Source organism: Nycticebus coucang, chromosome 14, assembly GCF_027406575.1.
Source record: "Nycticebus coucang isolate mNycCou1 chromosome 14, mNycCou1.pri, whole genome shotgun sequence".
In the NCBI taxonomy this organism is placed as follows: domain Eukaryota; kingdom Metazoa; phylum Chordata; class Mammalia; order Primates; family Lorisidae; genus Nycticebus; species Nycticebus coucang.
In genome coordinates, this window is record NC_069793.1 from 70540931 (window position 1) to 70560809 (window position 19879).

Below are 19879 nucleotides of genomic sequence, written 5' to 3' on the forward strand. Positions count from 1 at the left end.
TCTAGATACCATAATACCTCACGTGTAAGCAGTCAGTCCAATTGTTTCTCGTCCTTTCCACGACTTTCCCGTGTCGTTTTTTTATTTTTTTCCAATGAAATAACATTGGGCACTTTGGCCCCTTGATCTAAAAGCCATCACCATGTGGCATTATAAAAGTTGTCAGCTCATTTGGTTCCACCACAGTTATTTCCTTCACTTGGAATTGAGCTAAGAAAGGTGAGAGTTAATTTCACATGTCAACTTGACTGGGACATGGAATGCAGAGATAGCTGGTTAAACATTATTTCTGGGTTTGTCTGTGTGGGTGTTTCCAGAAGAGACTAGCAAGGGTTTTTGTCTGTTTTGTTTTGTGTTTAAGAGACTGGGTCTCACTCTGTCACCCAGCCTCGAGTGCAGTGGCATGAACAAAGCTCACTGCAACCTTGAACTCCTAGGCTCAAGTGATCCTCCCACCTAGGTCTCCTAGTGACTAGGATTACAGGCAGATAACACCACACCCTGCTAATTTTTTAAAAGAAATGAGTGGGGGTTTCACTATGTTGTCTACACTGTTCTTAAACTCCTGGGCTCCGTCCTGGCCTCCCAAAGCACTAGGATTACAGGTGTGAGCCACTGCACTGGCTCAGATTAGCATTTGATTTAATGAACTGAGTAAAACAGGTGCCCTCCCCCACTGTGAGTGGGCATCATCCCTTCTGTCCAGGGCCAGAAAAGAAAAAAAAGGCAAAAGATTGAATTTGTTCTTATCATTGATTTCTCCTGCTCTCAGCGTTCCTGGTCCTCAGTCCTTCAGACTCGTTCTGGAATCTACACCAATGGCTCTCTGGCTCTCAGGCTTTTGAACTATGCTGCTGACTTTGGGTCTCCAGCTTCCACACAGGAGATTGTGGGACTTAGCTTCCATAATCACGTGAGCCAATACTTTATACAGTAATCCCCCCTTATCTGCTGGGGCAGCATTGAAGACCCCAGTGGATGTCTGAAATCACGGATAGTACCAAACCCTATATATGCTATGTTTTCCTCCTATATATACAGACCTACAATAAAGTTTAATTTATAAATTAAGTACAGTAAGAGATTAATGAGACATTATAACCATATATTGTAATAAAAGTTTTGTGAATGTTGTCTCTCTCAGAATATCTTACTGTACCGTAACTGGAATTGCAGAAAGTGAAACACACACAGATGGTGTCAAAAAAATGTATACACATTTTAAGAAAAAAACTGTTCAAATTGTAATGTTCAATATACACTGATAAAATTTGTTAATCTTGCGTATTGTACCTCGTACTACATATCTCTTGTAATTGCAGAAGTCAAGCATGACTTGAATATTACAATTTTAATACACTTTTATCCTTTCTTAAAATGTGTATACAACTTTTTGGCACCCTTGGTATATGTGTGTGTGTGTGTACATACATATACAGTGTATATATTATATATATTCACATAGTGTTTATATATATACACATACATACAGATATGTATGTATCTCATATAGACCACCGCCTTCCTAATCTGTGCTCCTGTTTACTGGAGCAAGCAACACCTTCGTAATAAATACTGTGACATCTCAAGCTGCTCCTCACAGCCAGGGGAGGAACATCAGAGAAGGGTCCCATTTGATTGGCTCTGCTCAGGAAGGGTCATATACCATTCTTTATACAAGGGGCATGTCATCAGGGAACATATTCCTCACATCAAGATTTTCTTTAGTTTCTTTTGTTTGTTGTTTGAAAGTGAGTCTCACTCTCTCACACTTGGTAGAGTGCTGTGGCATATCGTAGCTCACAGCAACCACAAACTCCTGGATTCAAGTGATCCTCCTGCTTCAGCCTCCCAAGTACCTGGGACTACAGACATGTGCCACTATGCCTGGCTAGTTTTTTTCCATTTTTAGTAGAGACAGGGTCTCACTCTTGCTCAGGCTGGTCTTGAACTCCTGAGCTCAAGGAATCCACCCACCTTGGCCTCCCAAGATGCTAGAATTACAGGCATGAGCCACTGCACCCGGCCTATATAATGTGTCTTAATTCATCCAGTACTGGTCCAGCTTTAATCTTAATGTACTCCTCCAGGGAGATACTTTCCTCCAAAGTCAACAGCAAGCACCACAGAATTCTACCCCTGAAGAGTTTATCACTAACCCTAACTTCACTTTGGGATTCTTCTCAGGAACTTGATTAGGAATTCAGACTTCACTTCCATGAAGTCTCTTCCTAGGTCACTCTTAGGCTCTAAAACAACCTTAGAATACCATCCTGGATGATATCTTCCACCACTAGTTCTCCATTTTCAGAAATATTACTCTTAAGGAACTTGGCTTGGCAGGTTTTATTCCTGCAACCAGGCAGCATCCCATTATTCCAGTCCTTAAAGATGGTTGGCCAGCTATCTTGTCCCAAAAGGGTATTTTCTCACCCCCTGGGATGACTTTGGTTCTCTGATTTCTTGGCTGCTTTCCCTAACACCCTGTTGCTGCTGCAGTTATCAAGCAGACAAGGGTAGCTGATCAAGCAACATACACTCAAGGCCTTCTGGTGCCTACTTCATTGATGGTGACTCATGGTTTCAGAAATAGGAGCCGTTGTGCGGAAACTCCTATGTCCATCACCTTCTAGAGCAAATGATTAGTAGGGCCCAGATGTCACAGTCCAGTAGGACTCCAGGTGTTGAGCTGTGGGGATTATAATTTGCCTTCCTAGGAAGCAATAGTCCCTTCTCTGATATAATTAGGTACTGGGATCCAATAATAACACCACATGACAGAGCACTGGTCTTCAGCTCCACTGTGCCACTTAAGAGAAGCATTTTTTCTGGTGTGATCAGTGCTGGGGCTCAACCCTTACAGTTTATAGCGGTAAGGTGTGATGTAACTGTGTCCTGACTCGCCACTTAAGAATTCTGCCTGGCTCTAAGGCCTTCAGCATTTGGCTATAGTCAATTATGATAGAACTCTGCAGAAAACCAACTCCTTTGGGAAGCCAGTCCTCAGGGAATCTTGAACAATTTAAAACTTTCCTCTCAAGTGCTTACAGCAGCAGTAGTAAATGAACTAGAGCTACACAGAACTACACACGTACATTTTAAAAACATAGTCGAGTGAAAAAACTAGGCACAAAATAATGTATCTATTATGGTATGTTTATTTATAGTTCAAACCTGGCAGAACTAAACTCTATTTGTTTTGAAATACATGTGAATGTGATAAAAGTATAGAGAGAAGCAAGACAGTGCTTTCAAAAAAAGTGATCAGACTGTCATGAGAAAGGGAAGGTGGCAATGTTCCATTTCCTGATTTTGTGGATACATGTGTGTTTATGATTGTTCTTAATACAAATTTTTTGACCCATGCTTTCAAAAAAAGTGATCAGAGCTATCATGAGAAAGGGAAGGTGGCAATGTTCCATTTCCTGATTTTGTGGATACATGTGTGTTTATGATTGTTATTAGTACTAATTTTTTGACCCATTTTTCTTCATTTATATTGAAAATAAGAGTGTTAAGAAGAAAAAATATACCTTGAAGTATATAGTGGTAAAGGAGCATCCTACCTGCAACTTACTCTCAAATGCTTTACAAAGAACCATTATTCGTTATTTTGTATAAAAAATTAAGAAAGAATGGAAGGAAAGAAAGGCAAGTATACTCCAGGTAGAACATTTTCATCTCCTTTTATTGAAGGATATAGAAATTTGTGCCACAGAGGTAGTGGTACCTCAGAGCATGACAAGGTAGTCAATGGGGCTGACATGATAAGCCACAATGCTGGCAAGAGGTCCTACCACAGAGGGAGGACGAAAACCACAAAGATAGCAGGAGGTAGCAAATATCCCCAACACCCAGTGTGAGCATTTCCATTTGCAGAGAGCTTTGGCCATGCATCTTAAAAACAGTGTCTCCTCACAGCTGGCAGGGTATCACGTCAAGCCACCAAATCCATCCCAAACTAACATGTAGTCTCTAATTTGCAGACTCCTTTGACTCTAAAATAAGGCCATCAGAAGATCTGAGTTAATCTTTCAGCTCTTATCCCAGATGGAAAGAGTTCTTGAAACATCACACAAGTATAGCTGGACAGGTGCTAATGCCCAACCTTGCTCTAAAAGTAGCTTCGATTTTTTTCCTGACTTCTCACACTGCTTTCATTCAGCAAGTGCCCTAGGAAACCTCTCAACGTTATAAACAAGGACAGAATGGGGGCAGCAGCCTAGGGGGTGCAGGGAATCAAAAGCTGCTACATAGCCAAGACCATTTCACAAGAAATAGCATGGGGAACACTAATGGGTCAAGTTCCTCCCAAACAGCTGCTAGAAGCACACACAAAGAAAAACATGGTTCTCCCATGTCAGGATCAGCTGCACTAAAGTCACAGTCCCGGAAGCTGAGCCTCTTTATGTCCCTGGCAGATTATCAAACCCCATGGCATTCCCAAGCTGTTCCAGTTTTCAAGTACAATGAGGTGTCTGGGCAGTTCAGCCTCAGAAAAGCAAGCATTAAAGAAATCTCCACTGATTACTAATTGATAATTACTAAAGAACAAATTTGTATAGTCAAGACTGATTGGGGGGAGGGGGTGTAGGGGCTGGTGGTGGAAATTTTTGCTATGTAGAAATAGAAGGCCAAGAATCCATTCATATAAACCCTTGATCATAAACCACCTTAGGATCCACAAATTGGACAGAAATTCCTTATTCAGAAATGGCCATCATCTGATTACTCATCCAGTGCAGTTTTCTTCAATGCCAGACACATGGTTTCTGAAGATCAGTCTTGACAGCGCTTGATCAGGAAATGGGAGAAGCAAGGCAAGGAGAAGAGGGCATCAGGGGTTGGGATTTCTGAAATAAGCACTTATTCCACAGAAGGCTTGGCACGAGGCTGGAAGAGCATGGTTTAGTGATTGTTCTTGGTCGCCTCTTTCGCTGCAGCGATCAGTGGTGTGAGGCTGGAGAGGGGCTTGGCAATCTTCAGGAACTGATGCTAGAAAGGAGAAAAACAGGAAAAGGCACATGACTATTTACCATTTTTCCTCAGCAACCATTACGAAACAGCATCCATGTTTGTACAGGGGCTGCCTAGAGAGCTTCAGATCATCCCCAAATTGAAGGGCATCTATAAAAAAATAACAAACCACTTTGGAAAACTGTTTGGCAGTGTATACCTATAGATAAACACACATCTATATCGCAGCAATTCCAATCCTATGTAAATGGGATAATCCCAAGAGAAACGAGTTTGTGTATCTACCAACAGATACATGTCAGAATGTTCATAAAGTATTTATTTATAATAGTAAATAGAAAGAACCCAGATGTCCAAGAGAAAGGAAAAATGAATAGTGTTATATTCGTATTATGCTATACAGAATAACATACATAAGAAATAAGAAATACTATACAGCAATAAGAATGAGTAAGTAACTGGTACAGTGATAACAGGATGATTCCCAGACACGTTACATGGAAGAAACCAGACACAAGAGAGTTTATATTGTATGATTTCATTTCTTACAAGGGAAGACTAAACGATGGTGATAAGCAGAATAATAATCACCTCTGAGGAAGGTATTTATCTTCCAGTGTATTGCAATACTGGTTTTTAGAAGTATTGACCTAAGAATTTGTTCCTTGAATCCAGTAAAACTAATCAATCCAGTAAGGATTTCAATTGCTTGATCCTTTACTAAATCACTCTGACTGGCCTACACTTTTGAGCCTTTAACTCTTAAAGAAAATCATTTACAAGAAAACATCATATGAAAACTGCATCTCTGCTTTTAGTAAAACTACTATTATGGAAAACAATTCTTTAGGTAACTCAAAATTTGTTTATTTTTGTTTTAACATTTAGTGGTGAAAAGGCTTTGTGTCTTAAGGATGTGGGATGTTTTTTCCATTTGATAAGAAATATAGGATCTATCACATTTCATTTTCTGTCCCAGCTATCAGGAAGCTTAGAACCAAATCTGATGTCTAAGCATAACTATTTAACTCAGATGATAAGCATATCTGATTCTTTTCCCATACTTATGATTCCCTTGATGAAGCATATTGTATATGTGTATACACATACAGAATCACATACACAAATATTCTTTGCTGAAAGTTGCTTCAACTTCTTTCAGGACAGATAGGGTATAAAGCGGCACTGAGATCGAGAACTTACTATAACATAAAAGGAATCTGCCCATAAATGTGCTCTCACAGAAGAAAGAGATGTGAAACTGTCACAATTTAAGATTCTGAAAGTTATGGTTTCAAATATTTACAGTGTATACTAACAAGTTAAAAAGTCAGTTTTCTCAGATCCCTCTGAATTGAGAAAGCAGCATGATCCAATATTCAACTGGGAGCCTGCAGTTTCCTTCTCTGTATAGTGAGCAATCTAGAGTAGATGGGCCCTAAGGAACCCCCAGTTCTGATACTCTCTGCACCTGTAAGAGCAGTGGGCATGAGAGCACATACTCGAGAGCCGTCAGACACAGGTTAAAATCCTGGACCTGCCACTTATCAACTATCATGGAAATGTTACTGAACACTTGATGCCTCAGTTTCCTCGCCTGTTAAAATGAAAATAACAGAAGCTATAACTGACAGGGTTGTTATAAATAGATATATTTATATTCTTTATCTGTTGTAAAGAATAGATATACACATGTACGTGTGTGCGTATATACTATATAAAGTGCTTAATGCCTAAACTGTGATAAGATTCCCTATAATGTATCTATTATTATTTATATTACTATATCAGGAAGAAAACTTCAGAGGGCACTAACCTTTCAATAACCAAAATTTGGTACCTAATTAACCAGGGTATCTTCACTAATCACAGGCTTAGCATAGTATTTACATGTTTCCCAATGCCAAGGGTTTCCAGAACACAACTCATATGAAAGCCAAAAGTGATCCTACATTGTCCTGCCTGTTCTAAGAGAAGTTTTAGTCCCAAAGGATCCTAGAGACTAAGGGAGTGCACTGGCAAAACCCAGATCTCATATGTAATAGGCCAGTTCTCTATAACCAGTAACCTCAATGATGAAGAGATTCTAAATGTGTTCCAGAGGGTGGCATTCCAATGCAGGTAAATATGTCAAGCAATTCTATTCAATTCAATAAACATATTATGAATACCACTTCTCAGTCTGGTCCTAGGTATAATAGGAGACTCTGAGATTAATAAAGGTTATAACACAGTGGGAAAGACAGCTGTTTCATAACTAACTTGAACACCGGGCAGTGTGCTACATCTCACCCTGCCCTGCTCTGTCACTGTAGCTAGTAGCTAAAGACAGTTTTTGCAACCACATAAAATAATTATGCTGTAATTTCAGGATCAGGCAGGTGGGAGTATGAAGTCTTAGTACACCCCTAACTCCAGGTTTCCCCATAACTTGGCAGAATCTTACTCCCAACCAGAATAACACTGCTACCATCTGAGAGGGTTTCCAATGAAGAAACCGTGAAGACTGTAAGGGCCACGTTCACCAACTACTCTCTAAAACATATCCTTTTGCTAAAAAGTGTATTTTTTGCGAATCTCAGTAAAATAAAACTTGTATAAGACTTATGCGTCAGAGAACTGCTTCTCACCAAGACTCAAATGAATGCTGCCAGACTTGATTCAGGCAGAACAAAGGACATGCTATAGCAAGTTAAAGGCAAAGTTTAATAGGTAATTAGAAAGATTTTTTTTTTTTTTTTTTTGTAGAGACAGAGTCTCACTTTATGGCCCTCGGTAGAGTGCCGTGGCCTCACATAGCTCACAGCAACCTCCAACTCCTGGGCTTAAGCGATTCTCTTGCCTCAGCCTCCCGAGCAGCTGGGACTACAGGCGCCCGCCACAACGCCCAGCTATTTTTTGGTTGCAGTTTGGCCAGGGCCGGGTTTGAACCCGCCACCCTCGGTATATGGGGCCGGTGCCCTACTGACTGAGCCACAGGCGCCGCCCGGTAATTAGAAAGATTTTAAGTGAGCTTAGGAGAATGAGACAGAGTTTTAACAGCCTGAGGAAAAGGGTAAGAGAATAATATTAGCAAAGGCCAAGGGATGAAAGTTCAGGAACAAGGAACCAGAGTGAGTATGGGAAGCACAGAAGAAAAGCCTAGTTCTATATTTACCAGTACCTTATATACAAAAAAGAAAGAAAAAAGGCTTGGCTTATTGATTACTCAAATTAGGTGCTTCCCTGCACAGGGACAGTTACCTGCAGCAGTTCTTTAGCTGAACCTCTCTTCTCCACATCCATCTCAAGGCAGCGATTCAGAAAATCCCGGAAGATAGCTGATAGCTTCTCTGGATTCTGAAGCTCTGGGGTCCCATTGGTGGCAATGAGGTACAACGCCTGGCAACATGAATGGAGAAACAGCATGAGCTCCCACTGGGGTTCTCTTTTGGTCCCCAGACATACCCTCTACCAATATGGTCAGCTGTGTATGCATATTGGAAAGAAATGACCTAAGGATTAGATTTAACATTTAAAGGCCACGTGACCAATTGCAAACTACTAAATTTCCAACTTCCTTGTCTATAAAATAGGGCTGATGATAATGCCTATCTCACCTGCATATGTCTGTAAAAAATAAGATAGTGTATTTGGAAAGAAATCTAAAAGGCTTATTCTTAATTTAGCCTGATGAGTTAAACCTCTGCCTAGCTGCTGAAAGAAATCATTCCTGATGGGTTCACCTCAGTTACCCAAGCACTGATCTCTTCTAGCAGGAGAGGAATATAAAAAGATAAGTGTTCAGTTAAGCAGCAAACTATTTCACTGTTCCCTCTCTAATACCCTAACATGAAGCATCTTCTGGGAAAGGTAATGGAAAACATAGTAATACTAAATCTTTACAAGCACTTAGCACTTTAATTCATAAAGTACTTAAATAAGTATTGTCTAATGACCACAATAATCTGGGTAGTAATAGGGCAAGAATTATCATCCCCATTTCATAGATAATGTCCAGAAACACAAAGATAATGCCTAGAATGATGCTATTTGTACAGCACATGTCCAGTGACTCTACTTCCAGTCTTATTTCTACTACATCTCACTGACCGTCACCTTCAAATGTCTGCATAGCCATTCTAAGATGGAAAAATCTAATCTCTTGAATTTACTCTAATTAGGCTTTCAATGTGAAGTCAGAGGGCAAAGGTGGGAGCAAAGGTGGAAACTATAGAAAGTAGTTTCAGTTTGGTACACTGGAGCATTTTCAAATAATCAAAGATATCCAAGGTCACGTGAGTATATAGTTAAGTACAGATGACCACCTACTAGCAACAGTATGCAGAGATTTCCTGCACTAGATGGGAGGTTGGAGTAAATAAGAAAAAAAGCAGAGTAATTCACATTTGCCCACAACCAAAATTATCAAACTAGTTGCATCTGTGCTGACATACTGTTTTCCGTCTTCAGTTACAATGGATGAATTGTCCATGCTCTAATCTAATGCTCTTTATTTCAGTATTTGACACATCTCCCCTCCTTAACTAATGAAGGACATCACATCTACAGTTGTAAGATGTGTAGAGTGCTGTAGCATTATAGCTCACAGCAACCTCAATCTCTTGGGCTCAAGCAATCCTCTTGCCTCATCCTCCTGAGTAGCTGGGACTACAGGCGCCTGACAATGCCCAGCTATTTTTAGAGATGGGGTCTCGCTCTTGCTCAGGCTGGTCTTGAACCTGTGAGCTTAGGCAATCCACCTGCCTTGGCCTCCCAGAGTGCCCTGACAGTCATTTTTGACACAGTAAACCACCCTCCTTCTCTAAGCACTTTTCTCTTGCTCTCTGTGACACACTTCTCTCAATTCTCAGACTTGAAAGGCCACACCTTGGTCTTTTTATAGGCTCCTCCAACCTGTGAACTGTATAACCCAGAGCTTAGCACTTAAATCTTTTTATTCTTTAACTACACTCACTCCCCTAGGTGAGTGATTTCATCTATTTCTACTTTTAAATACCAAACTATATTCTATCCTATCTGCCAATAAATACATATTTGTAGTCCTGACTTTTCACCCTTGAACTCCAGACTCATGTGCTCAGCTCTATTTAATAGCTCCACTTGAACATTTCAGATTAACATATTCAAAACCAACTCCTTATTACCCCCACCTAACCATGTTCTTCACCATTTCAGTAAGTGGCAACTGAATTTTTTCAGTAATTCAAGCCTAAAACGTTATAGTCACTGTTGACTCCTCTTTCTCTAATATCCAATCCATCTTGTCAGCTATTCCTTCAAGACATGTCCAATCTCTAAAAAAAAGAACCAAGAGCGGTGGCTCACACCTGTAATCCCAGCACTCTGGGAGGCAGAGGCAGGTGGATTGTCTAAACTCACAGGTTCAAGCCCAGCCTGAGCCAGAGTGAGACCTCTTCTCTCTCTCAAAAAAAAAAAAAAAAGACATGTCCTTATTCCAACCACTATCCACTTTCACTCCTACCAACACTGTCCAAGACACCACTCTTACCTGAACTATTACAACAGTCTCTCACAGGCTATTTTCCATAAAAGCAGCCATAATAATCCATCTGAAACAAGATCATATTACTCCTCAGCTCAAAACTCCCTAATGACTTATTAACTGCAGAATAAAAGCCAGCTTCTCACAGGGGCCACCTGCTGGTCCTCCAACTGTGTCTACCACTCCCTACTTTTCTCATGTGCTTTAGGGACACTGGCTCCTTGGTTTTCTCCAGGATACAACAAGCATATTCTCAAATCAATACACTTTGGACTTGGAAAACTCATCCTTGAGATTAATCTCATAGCTTACTCCCTTTACTTCCTTCAGATATCTGCTGAAATAACTTGTAAGATGTTTTTTTGTTGTTGGGGATTCATTGAGGGTACAATAAACCAGATTACACTGATTGCATTTGTAAGAGTTTTATTTATAGCACACCTCTTCCTCCATTATTTTTTTACTCGCCTTCATCTGCTTGGTTTTTCACAGCACCTACCATTTATTACTACATATTAATTTGTTTCATTATCATTAGAACAGTTTCTCGCACATGATAAGTACTCAAATAATTTGTAAATAAATGAATAAAGGATTTCTGATACCCTCATTCTTTAAGCATTTATACTGGAGTTCAACAGTGACCTGGATGTCCAGAAAAGAGATACCCAGGTTGAAAGTCATAGAGAACAGCCTGATCCCATTTCCTGGGACTAGAGACAACAGCCAAAATAACTTGAAATAGGATTAGTAACACTCACCCTCAGAGGGTTTTCATTGAGGTATGGAGGCTCCCCTTCAATCATTTCGATGGCCATGATGCCCAGGGACCAGATGTCAACCTTGGACCCATAGGCCTTTCGTGTCACAACCTCTGGTGCCATCCAGTATGGAGTTCCTACCATAGTGCTCCGTTTGCTCTGCTCTGGGGTTATCTGTGCACAGAATCCAAAATCAGCTAGAAAAGGAAAATAAGAAAAAGAAAATACATTGAGGATATATACTTACTTCAATAAGTGTTGACTGTGTGCCTATCCTTAGATGTCAGCTCTACCTGGCTCCCAATTTTGCAACCCCTTGTCTCTCCAAATCAGGAGTCACTTGACTGGCACCTTCATGTCTAGCTCCTAGTCTATTCCCTATTCACCCCTGAAGAGAAACAGGAGGAATATAAGAACATCATGTCTGGCCTCCTACCTCTCCTCAAGCTAGGAGGATTGGGCATTAAAGTCTAAGCTGCCCATTTTGGCCTTGAATGCTTGCCCCAATTCTGCTTTGTTCTTGAAAACCATTCTCACACCCCAGAATCTTGCAACTAGGTCCTTGCCTTATTTCCTCTGCATGAGTCCCAGACTTAAATCACATATGACTAGGCATGGCCCTGCTTTGATCAGTTCCTATCCTGGGCTCCACCTCAAGGGCTGCTAACAATCTCCTATGACAAGGCCTATTTGTCTGGACTACGGGTTCTTATACCTTTGAACAAAAACACTCTACCTGCAGTTGTTTTCACATTATACTTCAGTTATAAATGTATTTGAAGTAGAAGGCCTTTGATAGCAAGGACTATATCTTGTTAAGCATCTTTTTATCCCCAGAGGAGCCAGCATGCAATAAACATTCAAGAAAAGTTTGCTACAAGAATTGAGTGAAAGAAATGACACAAAACTCTTTATTCTAATTATCCATTCCATGTCTCTTGTTCTAGACTGAGAACTTCCTCAAGGTAACAAAATATACACTCAGTGCCCATCACAGGAGCTGTTATAGAATAAGCATTCAGCAAAGTTTTTTGTTTTTTGCTAAATGTATGAATGAATGAAAAAAATGAAATGATACTCTATGTTTAATACTGAGGAAGATGAAGAGGCTACATAGTCCATGAAATAATAGATACTTTTGTGAGCATTATAGTTACTATTATATGCTTATCACCTCACAGCAGACAGGGTCCCACAGGGAGAGAAGTATTATGATTCCTAAGACTTCTACTTACTTAGCTTGACAGAGCCATCCATTCCCAAGAGAATATTGTCACTCTTGATGTCTCTGTGAATGACCTGGTTTGAATGCAGAAACTCTAGAGCCTGCAGACACTATTGAAGAGGCATGAGCAGAGAGAGAAAGAAAGGACATATTATACAGAAGAAATAATAGGAAATAAACAAATTCAACCTTTTCATTTTAGGATAAAGGAAATAAGGCCCCAAGGATAAAAGGACTTGCCCCACATCAGTGGCAGAGCCAAGTCTAGAACCAAGTCTTCCATCTCCTACCTAAACATTCTTTTAACACTCTATGCTGCCTTTCACCTTATAATCATTTTTAAAGTAACAAGTGTATTTTTTTTTTTTTTTTTTGTGGTTTTTGGCCAGGGCTAGGTTTGAACCTGCCACCTCCGGCATATGGGACCAGTGCCCTTCTCCTTGAACCACAGGCACTGCCCACAGGTGTATTTTTTTTTAAACATAAGATCCTTGATAAAGAACCTGAGGCCCAGAAAAAAATTACTCAAGAAGAATAGAAAAGATTTTAGAACAACAGAACTGGAGGAAAACAAGAGTCATGTTTGGGAAAGCAGACACATGGAAGTGATATTAGGAGCAGTGAGTTAATATGACAATCTTATTTGGGTGAGGAGGTACGTTTTACTATTTTGGGTATGCTGAATTTGATATACCTATTGAACATCAGAAGACAAATGTCTAGCAGGCAACTGAACTTATGAATCTTAAGTTTCATACAGAAATAAAGAGCTATTATTTTTAAGTTATATGAATGATTGAAACTGGCAAGGAATACAGGAGAAAGAGAAAAACCTGGAAAACACCTATACTTAACAGATGGAATAAGTAACACAGAGATAGAATGGCGGAATTAAAATGCCTGGTTCTGCCACCACCTGATTACATCATCCTGACAAATCACTTACTCTTTTCTGGCGTACTGTTTTCCATCTGTAAAATGTGGACACCAGATGAGATAATCTTGGCTTTTTTAAATCAACAGTAAGTTCATGAAATAAGAGCTAAATTTTTAGAAGCATCTACCAATGAAAAGACACTGAGGGATTACTATGTAAACTGCCTTCTACCTGTAGGTATATACTGAAAAGAATAAGAACATATATCCATATGAAAACTGAATATGAATATCCATAGCAGAATTTTTTTTTTTTTTTTTTTAGATGGAGTCTTACTTTGTCGCCCTTGGTAGAGTGCAGTGGCATCACAGCTGACAGCAACCTCAATCTCTTGGGCTGAAGCAATTCTCCTGCCTCAGCCTCCCAAGTAGCTGGCACCATAGGCGCCTGCCACAATGCCCGGCTATATTTTTGTTGCAGTTGTTTAGCTGGCCTGGGCTGGGCTTGAACCCGCCACCCTCGGTGTATGTGGCTGGCGCCGTAACCACTGTGTTACGAGCGCCGAGCCCATAGCAGAAATTTTATAACAGCCAAAAATGTAAACAATGCAAATGTCTATCAACTAGTGAATAGACAGATAAAATGAAATATTATTTGGCAATGAAAAGAAATGAGGTACCAATACATGATACAACATGGATGAAACTTCCAAACAGTATGCCAAGTGAAAGAAGCCAGATGCAAAAGAGTATATGTGATGTGACCCACTTATATAAAATGTCCAGGGCCAGGTGTGGTGGCTTATGCCTGTAATACTAGCTCTTTGGGAGGCCGAGAACAGAAGACCCCTCAAGGCCAAGAGTTCAAGACCAGCCTGAGCAATATAGCGAGACTCTGTCTTTACAAAAAATAGTAGAATTAAGGCTGAGGCAGGAGAATCGCCTAAGCCCAGGAGTTGGAGGTTGCTGTGAGCTGTGTGACGCCATGGCACTCTACCAAGGGCAATAAAGTGCAACTCTGTCTCTACAAAAAAAAAAAAAAAAAATAGTAGAATTATCTGGGTGTGATGGCATGAGCCTGTAGTCCTAGCTACTTGGGAAGGTAAAGGCAAGAAGATTGCTTGAGCTCAAGAATTTGAGGTTGCAATGAGCTGTGATTGTATCACTGTACTCCAGCCTGGACAACAAAATGAGACTCTGTCTCAAAAAAAGATAAAAAATAAATAAAATGTTCAGTACAGGCAAACCAGAGATAGAAAAATAGATTAGTGGGCAGCGCCTCTGGCTCAGTGAGTAGGGTGCTGGCCCCATGTACTGAGGGTGGCAGTTTTGAACCCTGTCCCAGCTAAACTGTAACAAAAAAATAGCTGGGTTTTGTGGCAGGCGCCTGTAGTCTCAGCTACTCAGGAGGCTGAGGCAAGAGAATCACCTAAGCCCAAGAGCTGGAGGTTGCTAGGAGCTGTGATCACGGCACTCTACCGAGGGCGACTAAATAAGACTCTGTCTCTTAAAAAAAAAAAAAAAAAAAAAGATTAGTAGTTGTATACAGCTGGGGAAACCAGGACAGAGAATGTGGGTAGTGACTATTAATGAACATGAAGTTTCTTTTTGGGTTGATAAAAATAATCTCAAATTCATCGTGATGATTATTGTACAATTTTATGAATATACTAATTACAAGTGAATTATAAACTTTAAGTGGGTGAATTATGATATGGTATGTGAATTACATGTCACTACAGCTGTTTAAAAAAAGGGAGGAGACAATTTCTATTAGAATTTGAGAATAATGACACCACCTATTTATGCAACGTTCAAGCTTTCTTCCAAGTGCTTTAATAATTTGAGGCAAAATGATTTCCCTAAGTATACATATGCATGTATTCTCAACCAGTGAAAGTTGGTTCCTAAGGAAGAGGGGCTTGAGGTGAAAAAAAATCTTAGGTATTATAATGGTTTGGGCCCTCAAAGGACTGCAATAGGTAAACAGATATACAATACATCTATCTGTGGTATTAAAATTTTATGGAGGAGGTGTGACTAGGAAAAGATGTCTAGAAAGGCTCCATAAAAGGGAAATAATGAACAAAAGGGTTAAGAAACACTGTATTAGTAGTAGACAAAAGAAAAAAAGTCAGAACACCTAAGAATCCCAGCCTGGTATTAATTTCATTAACTTACTTGTGTGCATTCTAGATGCCTCAGATTGTTAAGGCAAATGTAACCTTATTTTCTAGGGCAGTATTGAATTCACATTATCTTTCTAACACTGATTAAATATACAACTACATGAGTTCGTCAGTATACGCCCAGATTTGGCATTACCAAACCCCAAGCACACGATTATACATATCCCACAAAATTTTGAACCTAATCTAATCTTCCGCTCTTTCTCTAATTTCCTAACTTTTCTATTATTAGGATATCAGAAAGTTTCAGTCATTCTCCAGCAAACCACCCAATATCCTGTAACATCTTTGAATATTCCCCTCGTCTTCCTACTCTAATGGCAATGTGAAAAATGTGCCTATTTCCTGAGGACATCTCTTGTCAGGGAGCCTTTCTGGAGGGCTTTTCTTGTCTTTTCTTCATATACCAACATAGAGTGACAGAACAACATACAGGAATATTTACCAACATAGAGCAACGTTTAACAGCAAAGAGGAAAAAGGAGAATATCTATTCTAGCTTTGCTTATTTTATTTTTCCCAGAATTATTTTACCCTAGATTTTTATTGGCTTGTTTTTTTATTTTCTATTTTTATTGTTGGGGATTCATTGAGGGTACAATAAGCCAGGTTACACGGATTGCAATTGTTAGGTAAAGTCCCTCTTGCAATCATGTCTTGCCCCCATAAAGTGTGACACACACCAAGGCCCCACCCACCTCCCTCCTTCCCTCTTTGTTTCCCCCCCCATAACCATAATTGTCATTAATTGTCCTCATATCAAAATTGAGTACATAGGATTCATGCTTCTCCATTCTTGTGATGCTTTACTAAGAATAATGTCTTCCATGTCCATCCAGGTTAATACGAAGGATGTAAAGTCTCCATTTTTTTTAATGGCTGAATAGTATTCCATGGTATACATATACCACAGCTTGTTAATCCATTCCTGGGTTGGTGGGCATTTAGGCTGTTTCCACATTTTGGCGATTGTAAATTGAGCTGCCATAAACAGTCTAGTACAAGTGTCCTTATGATAAAAGGATTTCTTTCCTTCTGGGTAGATGCCCAGTAATGGGATTGCAGGATCAAATGGGAGGTCTAGCTTGAGTGCTTTGAGGTTTCTCCATACTTCCTTCCAGAAAGGTTGTACTAGTTTGCAGTCCCACCAGCAGTGTAAAAGTGTTCCCTTCTCTCCACATCCACGCCAGCATCTGCAGTTTTGAGATTTTGTGATGTGGGCCATTCTCACTGGGGTTACATGATATCTCAGGGTTGTTTTCATTTGCATTTCTCTAATATATAGAGATGATGAACATTTTTTCATGTGTTTGTCAGCCATTCGTCTGTCGTCTTTATAGAAAGTTCTATTCATGTATCATGCCCATTGATACAAGGGATTGTTGGCTTTTTTCATGTGGATTAATTTGAGTTCTCTATAGATCCTAGTTATCAAGCTTTTGTCTGATTGAAAATATGCAAATATCCTTTCCCATTGTGTGGGTTGTCTCTTTGCTTTGGTTATTGTCTCCTTAGCTGTACAGAAGCTTTTCAGTTTAAGGAAGTCCCTTTTGTTGTTGTTGCAATTGCCGAGGCAGTCTTCTTCATGAAGTCTTCCCTCAGGCCAATATCTTCCAGTGTTTTTCCTATGCTTTCTTGGAGGATTTTTATTGTTTCATGCCTTAAATTTAAGTCCTTTATCCATCTTGAATCAATTTTTGTGAGTGGGGAAAGGTGTGGGTCCACTTTCAGTCTTTTACATGTAGACATCCAGTTCTCCCAACACCATTTATTGAATAGGGAGTCTTTCCCCCCAAGGTATGTTCTTGTTTGGTTTATCAAAGATTAGGTGGTTGTAAAATGTTAGTTTCATTTCTTGGTTTTCAATTCGATTCCAAGTGTCTATGTCTCTGTTTTTGTGCCAGTACCATGCTGTCTTGAGCACTATGGCTTTGTAGTACAGACTAAAATCTGGTATGCTGATGCCCCCAGCTTTATTTTTGTTGCAGAGAACTGCCTTAGCTATACGGGTTTTTTTCCGGTTCCATACAAAATGCAGAATCATTGTTTCCAAATCTTGAAAGTACGATGTTGGTATTTTGATAGGAATGGCATTGAATAGGTAGATTGCTTTGGGAAGTATAGACATTTTAACAATGTTGATTCTTCCCGTCCATGAGCATGGTATGTTCTTCCATTTGTTAATATCCTCTGCTATTTCCTTTCTGAGGATTTCATAGTTTTCTTTATAGAGGTCCTTCACCTCCTTCGTTAGGTATATTCCTAGGTATTTCATTTTCTTTGAGACTATGGTGAAGGGAGTTGTGTCCTTAATTAGCTTCTCATCTTGACTGTTATTGGTGTACACAAAGGCTACTGACTTGTGGACATTGATTTTATATCCTGAAACATTACTGTATTTTTTGATGACTTCTAGGAGTCTTGTGGTTGAGTCTTTGGGGTTCTCTAAGTATAAGATCATGTCGTCAGCAAAGAGGGAGAGTTTGACCTCCTCTGCTCCCATTTGGATTCCCTTTATTTCCCTGTCTTGCCTAATTGTATTGGCTAGAACTTCCAGCACTGTGTTGAATAGTAAAGGTGACAGAGGACAACCTTGTCTGGTTCCAGTTCTAAGAGGAAAAGCTTTCAGTTTTACTCCATTCAGTAAAATATTGGCTGTGGGTTTGTCATAGATAGCTTCAATCAGTTTTAGAAATGTGCCACCTATGCCTATACTCTTCAGTGTTCTAATTAGAAAAGGATGCTGGATTTTATCAAATGCTTTTTCTGCATCGATTGAAAGGATCATGTGATCTTTATTTTTGCCTCTGTTAATATGGTGGATAACGTTTATAGACTTGCGTATGTTAAACCAGCCTTGCATCCCTGGGATGAAGCCTACTTGATCATGATGAATGACTTTTTTGATGACAAGCTGTAATCTATTGGCTAGGATTTTGTTGAGAATTTTTGTGTTTATGTTCATGAGTGAGATTGGTCTGAAATTCTCCTTTTTGTTTGGGTCTTTTCCTGGTTTTGGTATCAGGGTGGTGTTTGCTTCATAGAATGTGTTGGGGAAGATTCCTTCTTCGTCAATTTTTTGGAATACTTTCTGCAGTAGAGGAATAAGCTCTTCCTTGAAGGTTTGATAGAATTCTGGAGTGAAGCCATCTGGACCAGGGCATTTTTTGGTTGGAAGCTTTTTTATTGTTTCTTTGATCTCAGTGCTTGAAATTGGTCTGTTCAGGAGCTCTATTTCTTCCTGGCTGAGTCTAGGGAGAGGGTGTGACTCCAAATATTGATCCATTTCTTTCACATTGTCAAATTTCTGGGCATAGAGTTTCTGGTAGTATTCAGAGATGATCTCCCGTATCTCTGTGGGATCAGTTGTTATTTCCCCTTTATCATTTCTGATTGAGGTTACTAGAGATTTTACTTTTCTATTCCTCGTTAGTCTGGCCAATGGTTTATCTATTTTATTTATTTTTTCAAAAAACCAACTCCTTGTTTCATTAATTTTCTGAATGATTCTTTTGTTTTCAATTTCATTGATCTCTGATTTGATTTTGGAGATTTCTTTTCTTCTACTGAGTTTAGGCTTAGATTGTTCTTCTTTTTCCAATTCCATAAGATCTCTTGTGAGATTGTTGATGTGCTCTCTTTCTGTTTTTCGAATGTAGGCATCTAAAGCGATGAATTTTCCTCTCAAAACTGCTTTTGCAGTATCCCACAGGTTTTGGTAGCTTGTATCTTCATTGTTGTTATGCTCAAGGAAGTTAATGATTTCCTGTTTTATTTCTTCCTGCACCCATCTGTTATTCAACAGAAGATTGTTTAATTTCCATGCCTTTGGGTGGGGTCGAGCATTTTTGTTAAAGTTGAGTTCCACCTTTAGTGCCTTATGGTCTGAGAAGATACAAGGTAAAATTTCAATTCTTTGATTCTGTTGATATTTGTTTTGTGTCCCAGGATATGATCAATTTTGGAGAATGTTCCATGGGGTGATGAGAAGAATGTATATTCTTTATCTTTGGGATGGAGTGTTCTATATGCGTCTATCAAGCACAGTTGTTCTAGGGTCTCATTTAAGTCTCTTATATCCTTGTTTAATTTCTGTTTAGAGGATCTGTCCAGCTCTGTAAGAGGAGTGTTAAGGTCCCCTGTTAACTTATGGTATTATCAGATATCATATTGCTCAGACTGAGTAAGGTCTGTTTCAAGAACCTGGGAGCATTTAAATTGGGTGCATAGATATTTAGAATTGAAATGTCTTCTTGTTGTATTTTTCCCTTGACCAATATAAAGTGACCATCTTTGTCTTTTTTGACTTTAGTTGCTTTAAATCCACATGTATCTGAAAATAAGA

The 19879-nt window shown here is 39.5% G+C and overlaps 1 protein-coding gene across 1 annotated transcript in view; it reads right to left on the reverse strand.

Annotated features, from left to right (window-relative positions):
* Positions 1-3669: 3669 nt before the first annotated feature.
* The window catches only part of PAK1 (p21 (RAC1) activated kinase 1), a 73342-nt gene continuing 57132 nt past the window's right edge, over positions 3670-19879 (reverse strand). Inside the window, 4 exon segments of the mRNA XM_053561251.1 lie at positions 3670-4995; positions 8221-8358; positions 11245-11441; positions 12480-12579. Of these exon segments, the coding sequence (XP_053417226.1) occupies positions 4909-4995; positions 8221-8358; positions 11245-11441; positions 12480-12579 (522 nt within the window). The 3' untranslated portion in view covers positions 3670-4908.